This window comes from Sorex araneus, chromosome 10, assembly GCF_027595985.1.
Source record: "Sorex araneus isolate mSorAra2 chromosome 10, mSorAra2.pri, whole genome shotgun sequence".
NCBI classification, from domain to species: Eukaryota; Metazoa; Chordata; class Mammalia; order Eulipotyphla; family Soricidae; genus Sorex; species Sorex araneus.
The window spans coordinates 38,367,705-38,388,854 of record NC_073311.1 but is presented as its reverse complement, the minus strand read 5'-3'; the positions used below and the strand labels follow the sequence as shown (position 1 = coordinate 38,388,854).

Sequence of the window (21,150 nt, the reverse complement as noted above, 5' to 3'; positions counted from 1 at the left end):
CTATCTATACTTTTGAGTACTGGTTCTATTAGTTCCTTTTGGCAAATCCCTAAAAGTGGAATCATTATCATAAAGGAAGTGTACATTTTTTAAAAATTTATTAACATCTGGGGTTGGAGCAATAGTACATCGGGTAGGGGGTTTGCCTTGCACGCAGTGGACCCGGGTTTGATTCTCAGCATCCCATATGGTACCCCGAGCACTGCCAGGAGTAATTCCTGAGTGCATAAGCCAGGAGTAACCCCTGTGCAGCGCCAGGTGTGACTCATTAAACAATGTGTTTTCTCACCAGTGGTATATTATGGTACTATCAGAATTAAGTCTCTCCATCAAATAAGGTAATAATTTTTCATTTACTTCAATTTTATTTCCTTAAAAGAGTGAGTTTTCTGTACATAAGTTTGAAATTTACATTTGCAATGTTTAGACTATATTACCTAAGTCTTCTTTAAATACAAGCAGTCAGTTTGGTTATATTAATGGCAGAACTTCTCTTCACGGATCCTACAGAGCAGCATTTAGCCCTTCGGAGCAGTGGGGAGTCTGAGAACAGCCAAATTCCCTGTAGAAGCATCTATCCTGTGGAAGTCAGGCTTCCAACAGGGCCACCAGGAAATGCCTGTTGGTTCAAAATCACTAGGTAATAACTTCAGAGGCAGGGAGTAGCTGAAGTGCCCTCTGGCAGGAATGCTGTCTGTGTCTGTTCTTTGTCAAGCTGTGATCTTTTCTATTCTCTGCTGCCAAACTAGGCTAAGTCATGAGCTCAGATTCATGTGGGGAGTGAGTGTGTGTGTGTGTGTGTGTGTGTGTGTGTGTGTGTGTTTCTTCCAAACAGTACAAAACCCAAAACTTGACAGCAGTTAAAAGGTCTATCCTCTAACACTTTTTATCTGAAAGCAATATAATTAGCAAATACAGTCATTAGGAAAATATAGAGAATAATGCAGGAAAAGGAATTTTTTTTTCAAATCAGCTCAATAGTTCAAAATACTACACAAGTTTTTCCTCTCATACCCTATCTATAAGAGAAAAATGGAATTGGAAAAGTGATGGAAAACTGTTCCTCTACTCTCACTAGGCTTTAAAAATGCTCACATTAAATTAAACAAACATTCAAGATATTTGTGAGAGCTAAGTTGGTATAAGCCTAGTGACAGGCATTTGCATTTTTATGTGGGTATGCTGAATAATGCCCCAAAGGTATCCACATCCTAATCCCCCAAACCTACCTAGTAAATTACCTGACATGATGATGGAGAAATACTGATGGGATTAGATTAAGCTCTCAGAGTTGGGTAGACTACCCTTTATTATCCAGATGGATTCAATGTAATTAAAATGGTCCTTATAATAGAAAGGCAGGAGAGTCAGAGTAAGCGGATATGTAAGGATGGAAAGGGGAAAAAAGGAGAAAGGTGAAAGGTAGGGCTGTGCGTGGGAGAGATAAAAGAGACAGAGACAGACAGAGAACAGACTGTTGGTTCAAAAGATAAAAGATGTGGAGACATGAGTCAATAAATACAAATGCCTCTGAAAGCTGGAAAAAGCAAGAAAATAAATTCTTCCCAAGAGCCTATAGAGGAAGCAAGTACTACCCAATACATTAACTTCAGGTCTTCTGCCTTTTTAAATATATCTGTGTGGGATTTTTTCCGCAGATAAATATATATATCTGATACTAACAGAGTATTACATACTATGGGTTAAATTATGTGCCTCCTCCCCTCCTAAATTCATACATTGAGGCCTTAAACCTTCATAAACTTAGAATATAGACTGGAGATAAAGTCCTTAAGGAGATGCTTAAACATGAGATCTTTAGGGTGTGTTCTCTTCTGAAATGACTCCTGGCCTTAAAAGAGGGGATTTTAAGACATGAACAGGCATAAACAAAGAGAAGACTGTGCAATCTCGGGGCTGGAGAAATAGCACAGCGGGTAGGGCGTTTGCCTTGCACGCGGCCGACCTGGGTTCAATTCCCAGCATCCCATATGGTCCCCTGAGCACCACCAGGAGTGATTCCTGAGTGTAGAGCCAGGAGTGACCCCTGTGCATCGCCAGGTGTGACCCAAAAAGAAAAAAAAAAGACTATGCAATCTCACAGCAAAATGATGGAGATAAACCAAGGAAAAGGACTTAAAGAAGGAGCTAGCCCTAATGGCACTTGATTTTGGACTTCTAGCCCCCAAAATTGTGAAGAGATTTCTGTTGTTTGAGCCCTAGCTTGGGAGAAGGGGGGTCCATATAACTGAATGTGGGATCTTATAATCTTAAAAAGTTTTAAAACAAATTTGCTTATGCTTTATTACCAATAAATATTTGCTGCTTATACCTACCTTTATATACTGTATACTCAGGATCATGTAAAATTTTTTTGGTTGAGGGTACCAGAGAAACAGTGTAGAGGTTAAGGCACCTGCCTTATATGTGGCCAACTCCATATTGTACCATATATGGTTCCCCAAGCACCCCGAGGCATGGTCCCTGAGCACAGAGCCAGAAGTGAACTCTAAGCACTACTGGGTGTGATCCCAAAACAGAAACAAAAAGTGCTATGTTAAAAAGGGTCATGAATGAAAACTGTTTTAAAAAAAAACCCAGGTTTAAGCCACCCAATCTATGGTGGTTTGTTATGGGATCCCTAGCCTGTGAATACAGTACGTCATGTAACCCTCAATTACCATGAGTTAAGAGCTACAGTTATGTTAAAAAGAGAACATACAGCACAGAAAGAACAAATAACTTGCCCAATGTACGTCCTCCCAGAGGTAAAGAGTTACTCTTAAATTAGGCCCATGCCTGCTGGCCTCCATATTGTTATTTCTTGATCCCACAGGAGTTAATTCTCTCATTCAGTCAACAAGTATTTATTGACACCAGGCTTAGGAGCATTTATGAACCAAATGAAGACTTATGACCAGGTGATATTCATCTTCCAATGGAGGAAGGTGTTATAGGAAGAGGAGAGCCATAAACTTCAAATATCGTAAGGAATACATCTGTGGAAACATGTCTGATATGAACAAAGCTACCCAGAAATTGTCATGAGGGAGGCAGAGCACTCTCCACTCATCACTAAGAGAAGTTATCAGCTGCGTATAACCGTTCCCTTGTCACACTTACTGTGCTATCTTTGCTGATATCACTGCTCCTTGCAAACACCCCCAAATGTCAACTTTTGACAGAAATTCTTCACTGTAGTCTTTGAACTGTGGAGGAGTGTAGCTATTGGTGGCACTCGTGGGTGAGGGGCCAAACTCTTTCCATGTATGTAACACATTTGGTTTTCTGAATATGTCATCGAGAGCTTGAGACCAACATTTTAAAGCGGCTCTAAAATTAAAACAGCATCAAGCAGTTCATTTTCTGAAACCTCTGTTATTAAACCTATCTTTCAAGAAGGGAAAACAAATACACTTATGAAACATTTAAATTAAAAGATTAGAGGATTAATCTAGAATTAATATATACCACTTATTGCTTATACCCATTTCTCTCAGGTAGCATGTGAAGAATAAAATGCAGCACCATAATATTATCAAAGGACTAAAGTTTATGAAAGGCAATCTCTTGCTAATACTTAAATTTTTTTTCTAGTAAAAAAGTTTTCCCTGTTCTATGAACTCCTAAAAGGCTACCTTTTCTTTTCAGCAAAGATGAGAAGATTTCCAAGTTCATGCAATGCCTGAACTTTAAGACTCCTTTGATTGCTGGTTTCGAGAACATCTGTATTTTAAATCAAGTAAAAGAGCAAATGTCAGTTCCTGGAGAATATATCCTTTATATTTGCAAGAATATTTAAAACTGCCTTATGCCTCACTGTGTAGATAAGCAAACTGCAAGCTAATCATGCTTTTAAATGTCATAGGATATATGTAAGGATTGAGAATAAACATGTTTTATTTGAACACAGTGACATGAAAGATCAATTCTAAGAGGTAGGATACATGGAGAAGATGGAATAAAAGTTGAGCAGGTAGAGACAATTGAGAAGAAAAATTCAAGAACTTAAATTAAAAGAGCTGGGTATACACATATACATGCTGCATGGCTAGAGTAAGGATTTTGGAAGAATCAGAAGGAGGAGGTAGAAGTGGGATTACAAAGGCTTCTCTGTATGCCATGAGAGGAAGGTAGCTATTCTTCTATGGCACATAAGAAGCTTCGAAAATTTTGTTTTGAGGGCAAAAATATGACAATTTCACAGTCTGCCAGATTCTTCCTTTTTCCCAAATATATAAAAAGCACATCTTTAGTAAGACTCAAATATGTGGGGGGTTTTGAGTGAATGTATTTACTCCAAGATGTGTAGTTAAAACAACCCAACGTACATTCCAGTAGTATCCAATAAAGACAAGATAACTCCCCAGGACATGTCTTAGAAATCTGAAGAGAGACTCTGTTAAAGGTCTGTGATGGGATATCTGTATTTCTCAGGTGAAGACAAGAGACAATGGAGGACCCGCCCTAACACAAGGAACCGCCTCCAATGAGGGCAAGGTGAGGGGGAAATATTTATGATGACTTAACATGCCAACTTTACTTACTCATAAGGGCATTTACTCATAAGGGCATGTTTCTAAAATGCTCTAAATTTTACAAAAATGTAGCACTTTATTTTGTTGATATTTTACTTTTCCACTTTAGGAAATGGTACCACCAAAATTAATAATGTTTATTGTGGATAGTCCTTTGGTGGCCAATACAATAAACCTGTATTATCTATCTTCACTGGAGACTAGAATAGACAGGGGGATGTGGGCATGCCTCAGTTTACCTTCTAAGATCTGAGCATGACATACTAGCAAAAAGTACTGTAGCACTGCACTGTCGTCCAGTTGTTCATTGATTTGCTTGAGCGGGCACCAGGAATTGAACCTGGGTCGGCCTCATGCAAGGCAAGCGCCCTACCCACTGTGCTATCACTCCAGTCCAACATACTAGCAAATGGAAACTTTTATTGTGTGATTTTACTATACTTGTTTTTTTATGTTAAGAGCTTCATACAGTAAGAAAATGTATAAAAATGTATTAAATATGAATTTTATTTCAGGGAGTGACTGGAGCGATAGCACAATGAACTAGAGCGATAGCACAGGTGGTAGGACATTTGCCTTGCATGAGGCCGACCCAGGTTCGATTCCTCAGTTCCTCTTGGAGAGCCCAGCAAGCTACTGAGAGTATCGGGCCCACATGACAGAGCCTGGCAAGCTCCTCGTGGCATGTTCAATGTGCAAAAAAACAGTAACAAGTCTCACAATGGAGATGTTACTGGTGCCCACTTGAGCAAATCAATGAACAACAGGATGACAGTGCTACATTTCAGGGAGTAATGGGAGAAATGCCTGTTATAAGAAAGGACACTGGGAATACAACATGGATTGATTGGTGAATTTGTCCAAAAATCAGAAAGACTATGAAAATGGGAGTCTGGTGGAGAAGAGAAAAAACAAAAATAAAAACACACCAGAGAGACTGGAGTGATAGCATAGTAGGTAGGGGGCATAGGACCAACCCAGGTTTGATCTGATAATCCGATATCCCACACAGTCCCCAGAGTCCCATCAGAAGTGGATCCCTGAGCAAAACAGCCAGGTGTAAACCCTAAGCACTGCTGGGTGTGACATGAAAACAAAAACAAAATCAAAACACCAACAGAGAACTTTGAAGAACACATCAGAGAGGACATTCCAAGCCATTCATAGATTCAGTTCAGAGGGGAAGGAGAGAAGGATGCCTAACCCTCACTATGACCATAAATGGCTGGCTAACAGAGGGCGGGACTGGCACATCTAATCTCCACTCCACTCTGTCACTGCCTCTAAGGACAAAGTGAGTCTGTGTTCAAGTTCTCTCATTCAACTTTTAAAGAGAACATTCATGAGTAAATAAAGTCTTCAAAATCAGATGACTGTTCACATTGGCAATGAATACAGCTTACCTATGGTCTTATGGTAGGAAGAAATCACAAGCCCGACCTGGGAAAGGGGAAGTTTGCTTTTCTCCACGGAACTGAGAACTCTGAAGTGCTCTTGAGAAAGGTCCGGGGGAGTCGGCAAATGCATGTCTTCTGTCCCCAGGCAAAATTCCACCTTGCCAGCATTGACTTTGGGAGAGCTTGCTCTTTCTTTGTCTCAATGCATGAAAGAGAAATGAAGTTGTTTTTAATTGGCAAAAAAAAGGGGGGGGTTACATTTCTGAAGAGAGGGGAAAGCAGGAGAAAAGAAAGGGGATGGGGAGGGAGGTATACAACAGACTTCTTTGCAACTTGAGGGGTACTTTTTTTCTTAAACTGAATAGCCAGAATCATCCCCAAGGAGCCCAGGGGCGTGCGGGTGGGCTCCATCCCTGTGTTATTTCAGATGGAACACTGCAGAGGGGCTGGGGAGAAAAAGTCAGCCTTCAGATAATGCTTGGCTTCTCCTGAGGGTTGGGGAAGTGATACAGTTTGGCTTTGCCTTTTTAAAGAGCTTCTGACAGAAGATGTTAGTTTGCCTCTGGGGCAGAGACCTCTGAGAGAGACGCAATACATTTGTTGTTCTGACCTCTGGGGGGTGGGGGAAAGGAGAGAGCTTTTCTGTAGCATCAGAGAACATGCTGGGTGGGGGGGGGGAAGAAAAAATAAAAATATTGCAGAGGCAAAGCCAGGAGAGAGAGGAAGAGAGAGAGGGAGGGGGAGGGAAGGAGAGGGAGAGAGAGAGAATAATATAAATTTTGAACTCTACAGCCTGAGGACTGGGGTAAACTGCTGAGAATATTTTGGTATCAGGTGAGACTCAGAGTGAGTTGTTATATGCCATTCTTGAGACTAATATTGGCTTTTCCTCATTTATACTCTCACGATTGTCAGTGTTTGCTACAGTTGGGAGACATTTAAACAGGATTTAGAGAGACAATTTAATGTAAGGTGAATCTGAGAGCTAAATAACCAAGAACTGTGGGCTGTGGGTATGAAGCAGAGTAGTGTGCTTTTGATTGGGGGGGAAGGGGGTTAAGAAGCAGAAACAATTAATCATTGTAGCAATAAAGCTGTCAGTGGTTGCAAAGAAAGACTGTTAAAATTTCCAAAAGACCAGTGCAATGGAAATTAGCATCTAGACATAATTTTAATCTAGTTTGAATAACCTTAAATGTTAACATTTAATTATATCAATTTGTTTTCATGCTAATTTTGAGTTTTTGAATAATTTGAACAGTAAGGATGATAAACATAAATTAGAATTTTTAAAAATCTAATAACTTCAGTAAAGATTCTTCCGAATTCTTCCTACCCTACATTGGAGGGTACTCTTGTTGTGAGGTTACCACGTAACCAACCATTCCAAATTCTACTTTCATTGCATTCTCCCTTTATGCTTTGTGTGAAAACATATTGATAGATGTTGACAAGAGAGAAAATGAGCAAATATAATATAACAAACAACAGCAAATATCTTGTTTTAAGCTAAAAGAAATCTCTAAGATCAAAATCTATGGTGTTAATAAGAAATCTTGTTGATACTTGTGTTCAAATGCATTCATTTCTTTGACACTGATAAAACAGTGTTTTGTAAAAATTTCTAGTTATTTTCGATGAAGCGATCCATCTACTTAGGAAAACAAAACAAGCTGTAGCAACATAATTACAAAGAAAATGGTAAGAACACAGATGTACAGAATAAAAACAAAATAATCAATGTTTCATATCTCCTCTACTTGGGGGAGTACAGGAGTTTCACACAAAGCATAAAGGGAGATGAGTGCCAACAGTGTCTGTGTTGGGGGGGAGAGAGAGAGAGAGAGAAAGAGAGAGAGAGAGAGAGAGAGAATGCCATTCCCTGAAACAAGAAGAAAGCAAGTGTTAGTGTGTTAGCAGCAGCGAGGGCCATGGGAATGGGGAAAGGAAGGAAGAACGGTGGAAGCCCGAGGGTGGTGTCCCCACACAGAAAAGGGCTAAGGGTTAGAGAGCAAGTAGTGTACCTTGTAACTGGGCAAGAAATAATGAAAGCAACTTTCTGCTGTGTCGAATGCATCTGTTGTGATATTTGGATTTTTTCAAGGTCTCCCGGAAATATCTCAAAGTGTCTGTCACATCCACAGGCACGCAGACAAGTTTTTTGGCCAGGTCGTACTCTGGAAAAAAAGAGAAGCCATGTTGGGGGTGAAAGGCTGGAGCCTGGCAACAAGGAGCAAAAGCCTCCATCAATCTGAGATTTCTTGAAAATGTATCCTAAGAACAAAGGCTGCTCAATTCAAAGCCCACTGGTACTGCCACGTCCAGTTCATCTGGGAGGCAGATTTAAAAGCTCTCTTTTAAAGAAATTAGAAAACTGATTAACTTTAGACCTTACCAATCTTCCTTATAAAGCCACTTCCGTGAAAAGGTGAAATAATTTTACTGCATTCATAAATTGATAAATGTTGACAGCCCTCTTAGAACAAGGTCGTCTGGGGAAAGAGAGGAGAAGAGAAAACCAAAAGGCCCAGAGAAGCAGGACACCCGCTTTCTTAGGAGAGAGAAAACAAGTTTCCGATACTGGAGGGCGGGGGGCAGGACCATGGGACCACAATGGCTAGGGAACTAAAATCCCAGTGCTGGATCTGACTGGAAAAGGAGCTGGCGGCCACTGCAGGAGTGTGGCTGATGGCAGCAGTCCCTGCTGCTCTGGGGTCTCGGCAGAATAACCGGCTACTAGAAAACAGGCTACAGATGTTCCACCTCTACCATGAAGCAAGCAAGCCAGAGAGGAGACCAGAATGAACAATAAAGCAATTTGCTTCTTCCACAAGTGGAGTAAGTTGCATTGCTTCCCTCTAAAACCAGAGGCCTGGGCCCTAGAAGTCTCAAAGAACTGGAGAATGTTGTTTTTACAAGCAGGAGCTTTGGGTTCAAACCCCACCGCCACACCCATCCCCCCGAGCACCTCTGGGAATGACCCTGAAACACCACTGCTTTTTGGTCACTGGGCATAGTCCAAAAATAAATAAAATAAATTTATAGTAACTTGGACAATGATAACTTTCTGTCACAGGTTAAGAAGCAAGAAGTTCAGGGTGGGTGGAAAGATAGTACAGTGGTAGACTTTTGCTGTGTACAGAGTTGACCTAGGGTCGATCTCTGGCATCCCATATGTTCTCTTAGCCCCACCAGGAGTAATTACTGATGCAGAGCCAGGAGTAAGCCCTGGGCATCACAGGGTGTGGCCCCAAACCAAAACAACAACAACAAAAAGAGGTAAGAAGTTCATACTCTAGTTTGGAGAAATGGAGTGCTCTGAAGCTGGAGTATTTGATAGTTAAGCATTAATACCAGAGTATTAGGTGCACACTTACAGAGGGTATATGACTCCACAGTGAAAACAGAGAGATAAGAGAGATTAGTGAAGAGAAGAAAGGAAGATTAAGCAAGTCTGTGCGGGCCGGAAGGATAATACAGCAGGTAGGGCATTTGCCTCGCATGTGGCTGACCTGGGTTCAATTCCTGGAGCCCCATATGGTTCCCTAAGCACACCAGGAGTGAACCCTGAGCCAGGAGAAGTCTTGAGCACCATCAGGTGTGGCCCACAAAACAAACAAAAAAACGCTCTGTGGAAAGAAATGCCTGCTGTTTCTTAGAGGGCAGGGATGATTTAATTAGGAAGAAAGAGGCCAGGAGTTAGAATTGCTGAAGTTAATTGAGAACTAACATTATGCCAGAAACTGTTCTAAATAATTTACCGTGAGAGGTTCACAAAACCTCGCCCTGAGAGGCACCTCACAATGCAGACTCATTTTAAAGATGAGAAAAAGAAGACACAGAGCAGTTCAAGATCTAGCTTTAGGTCACGAAAGTAGAACAGAAATCAGGTGAGCTCAGGGCACAGGGAGATGGCGCAGACAGTCCCGTGGAACAAAGAGTTCATCCGAGTCCACAGTCTTCACTGTGTTGGTGGGTTGTGTCCTCTCCATGGGGTGGGGTGGGGTGGGGTGGGGGTTGAGGAAGGGTGTCCAGCAGGACCTGGACAGACAGAAAGAGGCTGGTATCACAGGAAGATCTCTGTGCAAAACAGACTGCAAGATAAAGGGGGGAGTCTGGGAGGTCATGAAGTCACCACAACACAGATGAGCAATTTGATTATGGGGGCAGCCATGGGAATACAGGCGGGACAGAGAACTCCCCAATATTAGAAGGCACACCAGAGTAGTTAATTGGCTGTGTGGTCGGGAGCGGGGAGATAAGGGGGCAGAGGCTGAAAGGGAATTATCTCTTTCTCCTCCTTTTAAGGATAATAACCTTGCTTCCTACTTCAGTGGGGATAAAAATCAAAGCAATTCCTAAGTGTTTTCCTCATGCCCCCACCCCATGCCACCCGGCCACCTCACCCATGCCCGGCTGCTCCTTACAGCCTTCCTGCAACCCCTCTGCTCTCTCCACGGCATCAGCTGTCCTCCTTTCCTGAATTGTTCTACGTGGCACACTTTGATGCTATTTTCCCTCCCACTGAAATTATTTTTAACTTAAAAATTTAAAAATAACCTAGAATTTCTCTCTTGACTCTGCTTTTGTCTCAGTCCCACATCTGTTAGATTTTACAGTGAAACTCAATAGGTGGCTGTACTCAGTTTCCCTGTCTCTCCTGAACCCATTAAAATTAGACCTTTCCCTCCATCATTGCACCCAAGAAGCTCAGGAGACTAAATTTAGTGTTAAAATTAATCTTTAATTTGTTTATTTTGGTCCAGGGGCCACAACTGTCAATGCTCAGGGGTTATTTCTGGCTCTGCACTCAGGAATAACTCCTAGCAGTGCTCTGGGGACCATAAGGGATATGGGGGATGAATCCAAATCAGCCACATGCAAAACAAGCATCTTACCCCCTGTACACTCTCTAAAATCACTCAGTTTAATCTTTAAGTTAGATTTTCAGCAACATTTCAGTGCACTGATAACATCTTTCTCCTTCAAATACTATTTCCTTGGACTTAAGCCTTCTTATTCAACCTTGTTTCCCCTTCCATTGCTTTGCTAATTTTTCCACATCAAATCAGCCTCTCAAATGCCAGGTTCAACCCTTAAAACTTTTTGTTTTAATTCACAGTCACTCTTGAAGTTGTTCATCTACCCTGATGGCTTTAAATATTCATATGCTGGTTGGTACGAAAATTTGTTTCCCTGACCTCAAGTATCCTGAATACACTTTCAAATTCTATTCTGCTGTGTATCTAATTGTTATCACAAACTTAACTGATTTCCCAATATTCTCTTCACCCATTATTAAAAATAAATTAATAAATAGACTTGTTTTTGGCTTATAATTCTATTATTAATGGTTTCTCATGGACATCATTCCAACACCATACCCATCACCATGCACCTGTCTCCACTCCTTCCCCTATTCTACCCTCCCTCCTCTCACCCACCCATAACTCAATTGTGTCAATTTCTCTGGTATGTTGCCTTTGAATTTTTATTGCTGCCTTGCTGTTTAAGTCCCATCTATGAGAGATCATTGACATAATTCAGAAAGATATCTTGTAGTTCTATTCCTGTTGCTGCTGCAAATTGCATGATTTGTCCTATCTTAGAGTTGCATAATATTCCATTGTGTATATAATTACAACTTCTTGATTCATTCATCTGTAGTTGGGCATTTAGGTTGTTTCCATATCTTGGCTATTGTACTAAGTACAGAAATGAACACAGGTGTGCTATATTCTTTCAAATTGCTTTTGTTCGGAGTATAGAAGCCAAGAAGTGGTATTGCAAGATCATATGGGAATTCTATTTTCATTTTGGGATAAATCTCCATATGGTGATTATCATAGAGGATGAAATAGATGATGTTCTATCAATAGCTGATGAGGATTCTTTCTCACCGCAATCTCACCAAAACTGGCTATTTCCAGATCTTTTGATATATGTCATTCTCACAGGCATGAGAAGTTTATCTCATTGTTGTTTTGACTTGCATTTTTCTAATTATGAGTGGCTATGAGTACTTTTTGCATATGCCTATTAGTCATCCAGATGTCTTCTTTAGGGAGGTGTCTGTTCAAGACCCAACCCTACTTATGGATGGGGTAATTGGATTTTTTGTCAGTAAGTTTAATGGTGCTTTATACATTGTGGATATCAACCTTATATCAGAAGTACTGCATGCAAATATTTTCTCACATTCAGTAGGGTGCCTTTTGATTGGAGGTTCAGTTTCTTTCACTGTACAGAAGCTTTTGAATTTGATGTCATCCCATCTGATGATTTTTTGTTTTGTTGTCTTTGCCACTGTAGACCTCCCTAAGTTATTCCATGTTTCACTAATGGATAGTTCCACTTTACAGTTGTTTAGACCCAAGGCTAAAATTATCCCACAATTCAAAACTACAGCAAATCCTGCAGGCTTTTTGCTCAGAAATATCCTCTGTGCCATCATCTCTGTGCAACTACTTTTCATTCTCACTTCCATATTGTCAAGACTTCAGCATCTCCTTTTGAACTACAGTGAACCCTCATAACCAACCTCCCTGTTTAAATTCTTGCCACACTTACCATCTTCTCTCAATACAGCAACAAGACAATTTCTTTTAAAGGCTAAATCATGGGCTGGATCGATAGCACAGTGGGTAGAGCATTTGCCTGGCATGAGACAGACCCAGGTTTGATTCCCAGCATCCCATATGATCTCTTGAGCACCACCAGGAGTAATTCCTGAGTACAGAACCATGAGTAACCTCTGTGCATCACCAGGTGTGACCCGAAAAGCAAAATAATAATAATAATAATAATAATAATAATAATAATAATAATAATAAGCTAAATCATTTCAGGGGGTATTGTGCCTCCCCACAGGTCAACCTGTACCTGTGGGGTGAGTGCATCAGCAGCCTGATGGTGCCTTCATGCTTCCTGATTCCCCCAAATTATCGCTGTGCCTCTGGCCAGACCCCAACCACTCAGGACCAAGTTTCCCAAAAGTTAAATGGCCAGAAGTTAGGTATGCAGGAGTCACACTCACAAACCTCTTCCAGCACAGCTATATAAGCTTATTTATTAGCCTTGCTTCAGAGACTCATAAATAAATTTTGAAAGAGATCAAAATCAAGTCATTTAAGCTCATTAATGGCCATGACTCAGAGACTCAAAAATGAATCTCGGAAGACAGCAACACACTGCAGAGATGTCTCCCCACCCTGCACCAGGTTGATAAATCAGGGCATCTCAGAGTGGGGGAAGGCATGTCCCTCCGCCTACCCCAAATGAACCCAAGAAGCCACAAACCTCCAGAACCCAATCACCACCACACTCACAGGCAATCTTCACAGGCTCATCCCAAGCCCCACATACATGAGAATGAGTCCACTGAAAAACCCAGGTATGCAGGACTACTGACTGAAAACTCCAGGCTTCACAGAGTCAGGGATGGGCGACCTCCCCCATCTCCTCGCCCTTCTGGTTCCCTGACAGCGAACTGCCTCTGCGGGCCATTTAAATGAATTAACAGCCATGATTCAGAAACTCACAGATGAATCTCAAAAGAGAGCAGTACATCACAGACATGCCTCCAGACCCCAAATATTTTTTAAAAATTAGAGTTCCAGGAGTGCTTGGACACTTTCACGGGCACACAACATCTCATATTATTCATAACAAGCAATGCAAAATAAATTATTTAGCATCTGCCTATGGGGCAGTCTTGGGTAGTGGTGGGAAAATTCAAAATAATGGTGGTGGGAAGGTGTAATAGTGGTGGGATTGGTGTTGAAATGTTGAATGCAAATAATTATTGTGAACAATTTTATAAAAATAAAATTAAAATTTTTTAAAGTATTGTGAGGTTTATGACTGTGTCAGTCAGCTTAATCAGTGGCTGAATAAATAGCAGTACTCCTACAATTAAAAAATTCTAAGTCATCTCGTGTCACTCCTTTGCCCAAGACCCTCCTCTAGCTTCCCCAACACCTGAAGCAAAGACCTAAAATATAAGGTGCTATGTGAACTGACTGTCTGATTACCACCCTGATCACTTCTTTTCCCACTCTCCCTGCCCTGCCTTCCACACCAGGAGTGATTTCAACTCGGGGTCTTGGCAGCAGATTCACTTTGGCCTAGAACATGTTTCTTGCTTCTTAATTGCTTTAGATTATGACTTAATCTTTAACTTTTTCAGGATGCCTTCCTTGAGTATTCTACTTAAAACTGTAGCCCATCTCATTCCTAACTTCTCTTCTCAGCCTCCCTTATTATCTTTCAACTGACTGGGTCCATTTGCTTGTTTATTCATTGTCTCCCATCACCACGATATACGCTCCATAAGGGCAGGGTATTCAAAAGGAAAGAGAGATATCAAATTGGAATGCCCCACTACAGAGGCAGGGTGGGGTGGGGGGGATGGGACTGGGGTGGGTGGGAGGGATACTGGGTTCATTGGTGGTGGAGAATGGACACTGGTGGAGGGATGGGCTCTTAAACATTACATGAGGGAAAAACAAGCACAAAAATGTGTTAATCTGTAACTGTACCCTCACTGTGACTCACTAATTAAAAAATAAATAAATTTTAAATAAATAAATAAATAAATAAATATGATGAATAAATATATATTTCATGAGTAATACTATCAAGCATTTTTATGAATTTAGGAAAGTAGTTTGATTCTCACCCCTAATATATGAAAATAAACAGAAGATTCTGAAGCAATATTATATTTTAATAAAAATTGGACTAACAAGTCATTATACAAAAAAAAGGGGGGGCAGGGTATCAATCCCATACCTGGAGCTGGGCGGACCATGTAGCATGTCCTCCATAATTTTTGACTCAATAATAAACTATCCCATGTTATTAACACTCACTTCTACAGGTGTTAATTTGTATTAATCTTCACAGAGCCTGACAAATTAGTCATGGCTGACAAATTAGCCGTGGTCGTAATTAGTGATCAGCAATGGTACTGCTCATATGTTTAAAAGGAGACAGAATGACCTTGGAGGATGTTCATTTGCTTTACCATGTAAGTGAGGGGTATAAGGCAATGCTCAAGTCTCAGACAGTCTGCCAAGAGATATCAGGTCTAGGTAAAAGGCAAAAACCTAACTTGAAGCCTGCTAATTTAAGTAAGTGGGATAAGAATAAATCAGGACATGATGATAGGAGAAGATATAGAAGGTAGGTATAAGATAAAGTAGGACCTGAAGGAATTCATAATACAAGGGTCCACTTTGTAGCTCCAGAATGACATCCTTCAACAGAACACAACATCTAGAAATCCTAGAAACTGCAGTCACACTCAGCACCTTGCCACAATGACTGAAATCCCACATTTAGCACTTCTGCCCAAAGCAAGCTCGCTCTGACACACTTCCTGATCACACACCAAGAGAATTCAATACTTAGGCCACAGTATTGATTGATTCCCTGAGAGCTCTGTGAATGTGTGCATGCATGGTTGTTCTTTTTTTGTCTTGTTTTTTGTCCTGAAAGAGTGAGCTCAGTGAAAGAATTAGTTGATATTAATATTAATATATAGGTACAATCAGCTACTTTATGTCATTATTTTAAATATTAGTTAAAAGTGGGGCCAAAAGAGTGCTTGCCTTACACTTGGCTGGCCTGGGTCCAATCCCCAGCACATTATACAGTCCCTGAGTACCACCACGTGTGACCTCCCTAAGCTCAGAGCCAGGAATAAACCTTGACACTGCCCTCAGTAGCACATTAAAAGAATAATCATTATCATTATCATCATCCCGTTAATCATCGATTTTCTCGAGCGGTCTCAGTAACGTCTCCATTCATCCTAGCCCTGAGATTTTAGAAGCCTCTCTTTACTCGTCCTTCCCAACAGTGCCGCATTGGAGGCTCTTTCAGGGTCAAGGGAATGAGACCCATCATTGTTACTGGTTTTGACATATGAATATGCCACAGGGAGCTTGCCAGGCTCTCCCTTGCAGGCAGGAAACTCTCAGTAGCTTGCCACATTCTCCGAGAGGGAGAACTAGGCTGTAAGATGTCCCTTACAATAATAATTTTTGTCTGCAGTGTCACTCTTTTGACCAGGGTGTGAAATGCCTAGGCCACACATGTCAGGCAGGAAGCATCCAGGAATTGGAATTACCCACTATTTCTTGGATAGACATTTCTAAAATACATGCTGAGAATTTGCCAGACCTAGAAGCACTGAAGAGGGAGAATGAACATACATACCCCTGTTCTCAGAGTTGTCATGTAGGATAAAAACTCACAAAGACATGTTGAAGATTAATTGGGGTGATAAGCAAGATAGGAAAAGGGAGAGATGTTTGTTCTGTTTAAAAACCTTTTGGCAGTTTTTATAAGAATATTTATGAATGTAATCAAAGTAAAGAGAAAGTAAAGTGAAATTTATCAGCTACACAGGCAGGGTGGGGGGTGGGGGCTGGGGGTGGGGGTAGGTTTACTGTGGTTCTTGGTGGTGGAATATGTGCACTGGTAAAGGGATGGGTGTTCGAGCATTATGTAACTGAGGTTTAAGCCTGAAAGCTTTGTAACTTTCCACATGGTGATTCAATAAAAAATAAATAAATAAATAAGAATATTTAAATTATTTCAATCTATAGTGTTTTGATTATATAATTTGTCATAACTATCTCACTGACCATATAACTAAAAAATAATATGAATTATGATATTAATTTGTACAACACTAATGTGCATGAAAGCATTTCTGTCCAATAAGTGGTAATTTCAAGTACAAAAAAATAGAACCTTTTGGCAAATGTATTTTATTATTGTCTCTGAATTGACTAGATGATGTGTGTAAAAAGCAGTAGGAGAATCTGGAGACACCACAGTGATTCTATCAACGTAGGTTTGATTCTTCACACTACATGATCCTCCAAGCATCACAGTGTACAGCCCTAGAGTCCTCAAGCAACCAGGGTGGCCCGGGTAAATCTCAGTACCATGGGTCAAGTATCAGTGCTTTCTTGGGCCACTGCATTGAACCACCAGCCCAGCTACCCTAGTGCTAGGGCCCCTAGGCTTCCTGGGTATCACTTGTAAGATCCAAAAGTTAGTTCATAAATGCAAAAGTAAATAGGTAAATAAACAAAACATGAACTCTGCATAAAATAAACTTTTTAAAATCAAGTATCTGCCTATAAACCTTTTTCTCCTTGTTTTTTCCCAAAGCTATTATGTCACCTTCTTTTCGTCCTTCTTTCAAGCCCTCATATTCCTTTTATCCTGCAGCTCAATGAGAGTTATGTGGCTGGTTTTGTGGCAGGCTTCATGAGATCAGTGAGGAAAGCATTATTAGCTGAGGAAGCCTCATCCTGACATGCCTGTCCCAAGGACATTTTTTCCTAAAAAAATCGCATGGATAATTCAAGAGACTATTTCAAAGGCAATGATAGCCTTGATGTTTGAAGTTGGTCAGGAAAACAGGGAAGAAAAGGAAGATGTAGAGGAAAGGGAGGTATATTAAAGAAAGAAGAGGGACAGATAGGAGAAAAGAATGATTATTTCTCATACTGTGTCACTGTCCCATGGAGTATTAGATATACCAAAGACAGTAACAATAAGTCTCACAATAAGAGATGTTACTGGTGCCCGCTCGACCAAATCAATGAGCAAGGGGATGACAGTGACAGTGACTGTGCCACTGTAGGCATTAAAGGTGAAATGCCAATGACTCCTGAGAGCGGGATCTATAAAGGAGGGATCACAGGGAGCGACAGATGGTGGACCAATTTCTAGACACATTGTCTAGTCAATCCAGAGCAATAAAAAAAATACATTTGCCAAAAGATTTATAATCTCAGCATACCCAGATATTGAAGACCTTCACTGATAACTTAAATATTAATAAGGTCAAAAAATAAAACGATCCAAGGCAGAAATGCAAAAACAGCTACAAAAAAAAAAGGTTCATCCATAGTTATTTCCCCCATGAAGTTTAACAAGCAGGATAGCTACTCACCCATACCAAAAATAATCTATAAAGCGAGGTATTCTCACTTCTCCAAAATCCTACAGAGACAATACCAAATTACATATGCATTATTAAATAGTTAGAGGGAGAACAGAATGCTGTTAAATAATGAGAACATCAAATGTTCCTAGGCACTGGAGCATTACAATATCTGTTCTGAAGAATTAAATGTATAAAGCATTACCACCAAACACTGTGATACAAAAAAAAAAAAAAGAAAAAAGAAACCCTCCAGTGCTCTAAAGCAAAAATATTGTGTGGCAACCATCAAGAGTACACTTGGTCTTTTAAAAGAATTGCAAACATGTCACAGAGGCATAATTAAGGCCCCACATGTCTATAAACATGCTAATGATTTGAGTTCAGGATTCTGAATAAAATTCAGCACCTTAAAAGACTGCTAAATCAAGTGTAGGTCTCAGTCTCAGAGGAACTCAAGGAAGAGTTAGGAATTGGATGCAAAGACTTTAACTGTAATGAATCCAAGAAAAACCTATAATTAGCATTCAAGATCACCGAAAAATGATTATAGTATCACAATAAGATAAAATATCTGCTACCCCATGTGATACACAGAAGAATGTTACTTGGGTATTAAACATAAAGTCTTAAATGAGAAGGGGAAATGATAATCAGGTCTAGTTTCTCAGTGTTTTATCCATCAGACAGACCAAATTTGGAGTCACAGGCTCACTATTGTCAAGTAATGTTCAATTTCCTCATTTACAAGCATAATATCTACTTTCCAAGATTGTTAAAATTAAAGAAACCAATGATGGGGAAAGTGCTAAATAATGTGCTGTAACAATAAAGTATGACTATAATTTAAAAACTTTTTTTTAGGCTTTAACTATTCAAATATTCTTTCTCTAACCATTGCTCAAAATGACTATCCTACTCCTACTGAGAATTATTCCAAAGGATCAACTGAAGGTGGATTCTACCTACCTTCCTTTCTGTCCTATCACTCATCATATTTTGTATTCCAAATGTGATTTTAACAACAGGCAAAGCAAAGTGCTTTTCCAACATCTTGCATCTGATATATACCTAGTCACATGGTCTAAAATCTTACAGGGTAAGATTTGTTTTCTTTTCCCTTTTATTTATCTATTTCTTTATTCTTAATTTTTAGATCACACCAGAGATGCTCAAGGGTTACTCCTGGCTCTGCACTCAGAAATTATTCCTGGCAGTGCTCGGGGGACTATATGGGATGCTGGGAATTGAACCCAGGTCAGCCGTGTGCAAGGTAAACACCCTACTCTCTGTACTATCATTACAGCCCCTCTTTTCCCTTTTAGATATTAATCATTATTTAATGATAAGAATTCTTGACATATTTTCTCACATTTTTTAGCTTATTTTAGAATGGAGGAGATTATATAAATCAAATTATGAGTGATGGATTTCTAGGTAGGGGTTCTTTGGAGGCTTGACAGAGAAGGTCAAGGTAAGGAAGAATTCCAGTTTTTTATTGGAATTCCTACTGTTTAATATGAGGATATAATCTGATTTGTCATTAGAAATAAGGCCTATGAGCTTGTAGTGAAGAACCTCACTAAGCCATACATGCACACATCTCTGGAACATATCTATTTTTTCTTTCTTCTGTGTCCCTTAATGGCCAGTTTACTCTCCTACATTCCTTCTGAGATATCCCACCAGATCAACTTGAAAGATGTTCCCAACACCAGAAGTCTCTAGGAAAGTATTTTAAGGAAGTCTCAAAGTAAGTCGCCAGTCCCCCAGAAGAACCCTTACAATGCCTATTCTTAGCACCAACAGACTTCCCTATTCTGGAGCTGTTCTCTCACTTCTTTTCTGCCAGGGCATTTGGTGAGCTTCACTCTCCTCTCTGAAGTGAAGCCCCAGCAACAATTCTCTGTCTTTTTTATTCCCTAAAGGTTTTTCCTATAAAATACTAGTCTCTACTATAGACCAAACACAACGGCCACTAAATACCTCTATTGCAAACCACAACACCCCAAAGGAGAGAGAGAACAAAAGGGAATGTCCTGCCAAAGAGGTGGGGTGGGGTTGGGGGGATGGGGCGGAGGTGGTGGGAGGGATACTGGGATCATTGGTGATGGAGAATAGGCGCTGGTGGAGGGATGGGTACTCAATCATTGTGTGACTGAAATGTAAGCATGAAAGTTTGTAAATCTGTAACTGTACCTATAGTGATTCACTAATAAAAAAAAAAGTTTTTTTTTTTAAATACTAGTCTTTAAGTACTCCCCCTCCACTGATTATACTTTAACATCCTTTCTCCTGTACTAAACAGACACACAATAAAAACATAACATTTCTGAGTTCTCCTGAGTGAAATGTTTCCTTCTAGTAGCTGCCATCTCTCTGTCACTATTAGCTTCCTGAAAAACAGCGCTCTTCCTGGTGACAATCAGTCAGCACTTCTAACACTACAACTTCCACCATTCAACATGCTTCTGCTTTCTTTCCCAGCATTTCTTTAAAGCTACTAACATTCATATCAAAAAGCATTCATTCAACAAATATATATGATCCACAGCACTACTATTTTATAAGGAGAGACAGATTAATTACAAACACACTATGAAACAAACAAAAGAGTTGTGGGAGTTGATTCTGACCAAAAATCAAATGGCTAGTAGAATAAATACTGGGAGGAAACAAGAAAAGGTGCAATTTTAAGTAGAAAGGCCAGACTATGAGTCATTGAAAAGATGACATGTACACAAAGATTTGCAGGCACTTTGAGATTTTTCAGCGCGACAGGTAAGAGAGGAGTATTAAGAAAGAGAAACAGCTACAGCAAGACCATATGGTGTCATAGCAAAAAGGTCAGTGACAATAGTCCTTCAAGCACGATAGATATTGAGTTCCTACTCACATGACCCTGCTTTCGTCTACATGACCTCTCTCTGTTGATTTTTCCTCAAATTCTCCTCTTGCCTTGGCCATGCTGCTGTCACTCTAATGAGTTATAGTTCTCGTCCCTGATCTCTTATAACATGTTCCAATCCCTTTCCAATTCTGTTCTTCCTCTGTTTACTCCTGTGGTGGACTTTAGAGCTCTTCACAGACTCTGAATCTCTTTGTCCTCAAAAGACAGACTAGAATCCCATTTTCCTCCCTTTATGAAGATGGAGTCATGTGATTTTGATGAACTAAAATGGCAGCAGAATTAAAGGGTGCCACTTTTTTTTCCTTCTTTTTTTTCCTTGTTCTTATTTTTTTT

The 21,150-nt window shown here is 40.2% G+C and overlaps 1 protein-coding gene across 1 annotated transcript in view; it reads right to left on the bottom strand.

Moving 5' to 3' along the window:
• CFAP54 (cilia and flagella associated protein 54) overlaps positions 1–21,150 on the bottom strand; it is a 330,907-nt gene that overhangs the window by 154,001 nt on the left and 155,756 nt on the right. Inside the window, exons 40-43 of the mRNA XM_055118311.1 lie at positions 7,960–8,112; positions 5,942–6,133; positions 3,639–3,726; positions 3,124–3,333 (exon numbers count right to left, since the gene is read on the bottom strand). Coding sequence (XP_054974286.1) covers positions 3,124–3,333; positions 3,639–3,726; positions 5,942–6,133; positions 7,960–8,112 — 643 coding nt within the window. The remainder of the gene's footprint in view (positions 1–3,123; positions 3,334–3,638; positions 3,727–5,941; positions 6,134–7,959; positions 8,113–21,150) is intronic.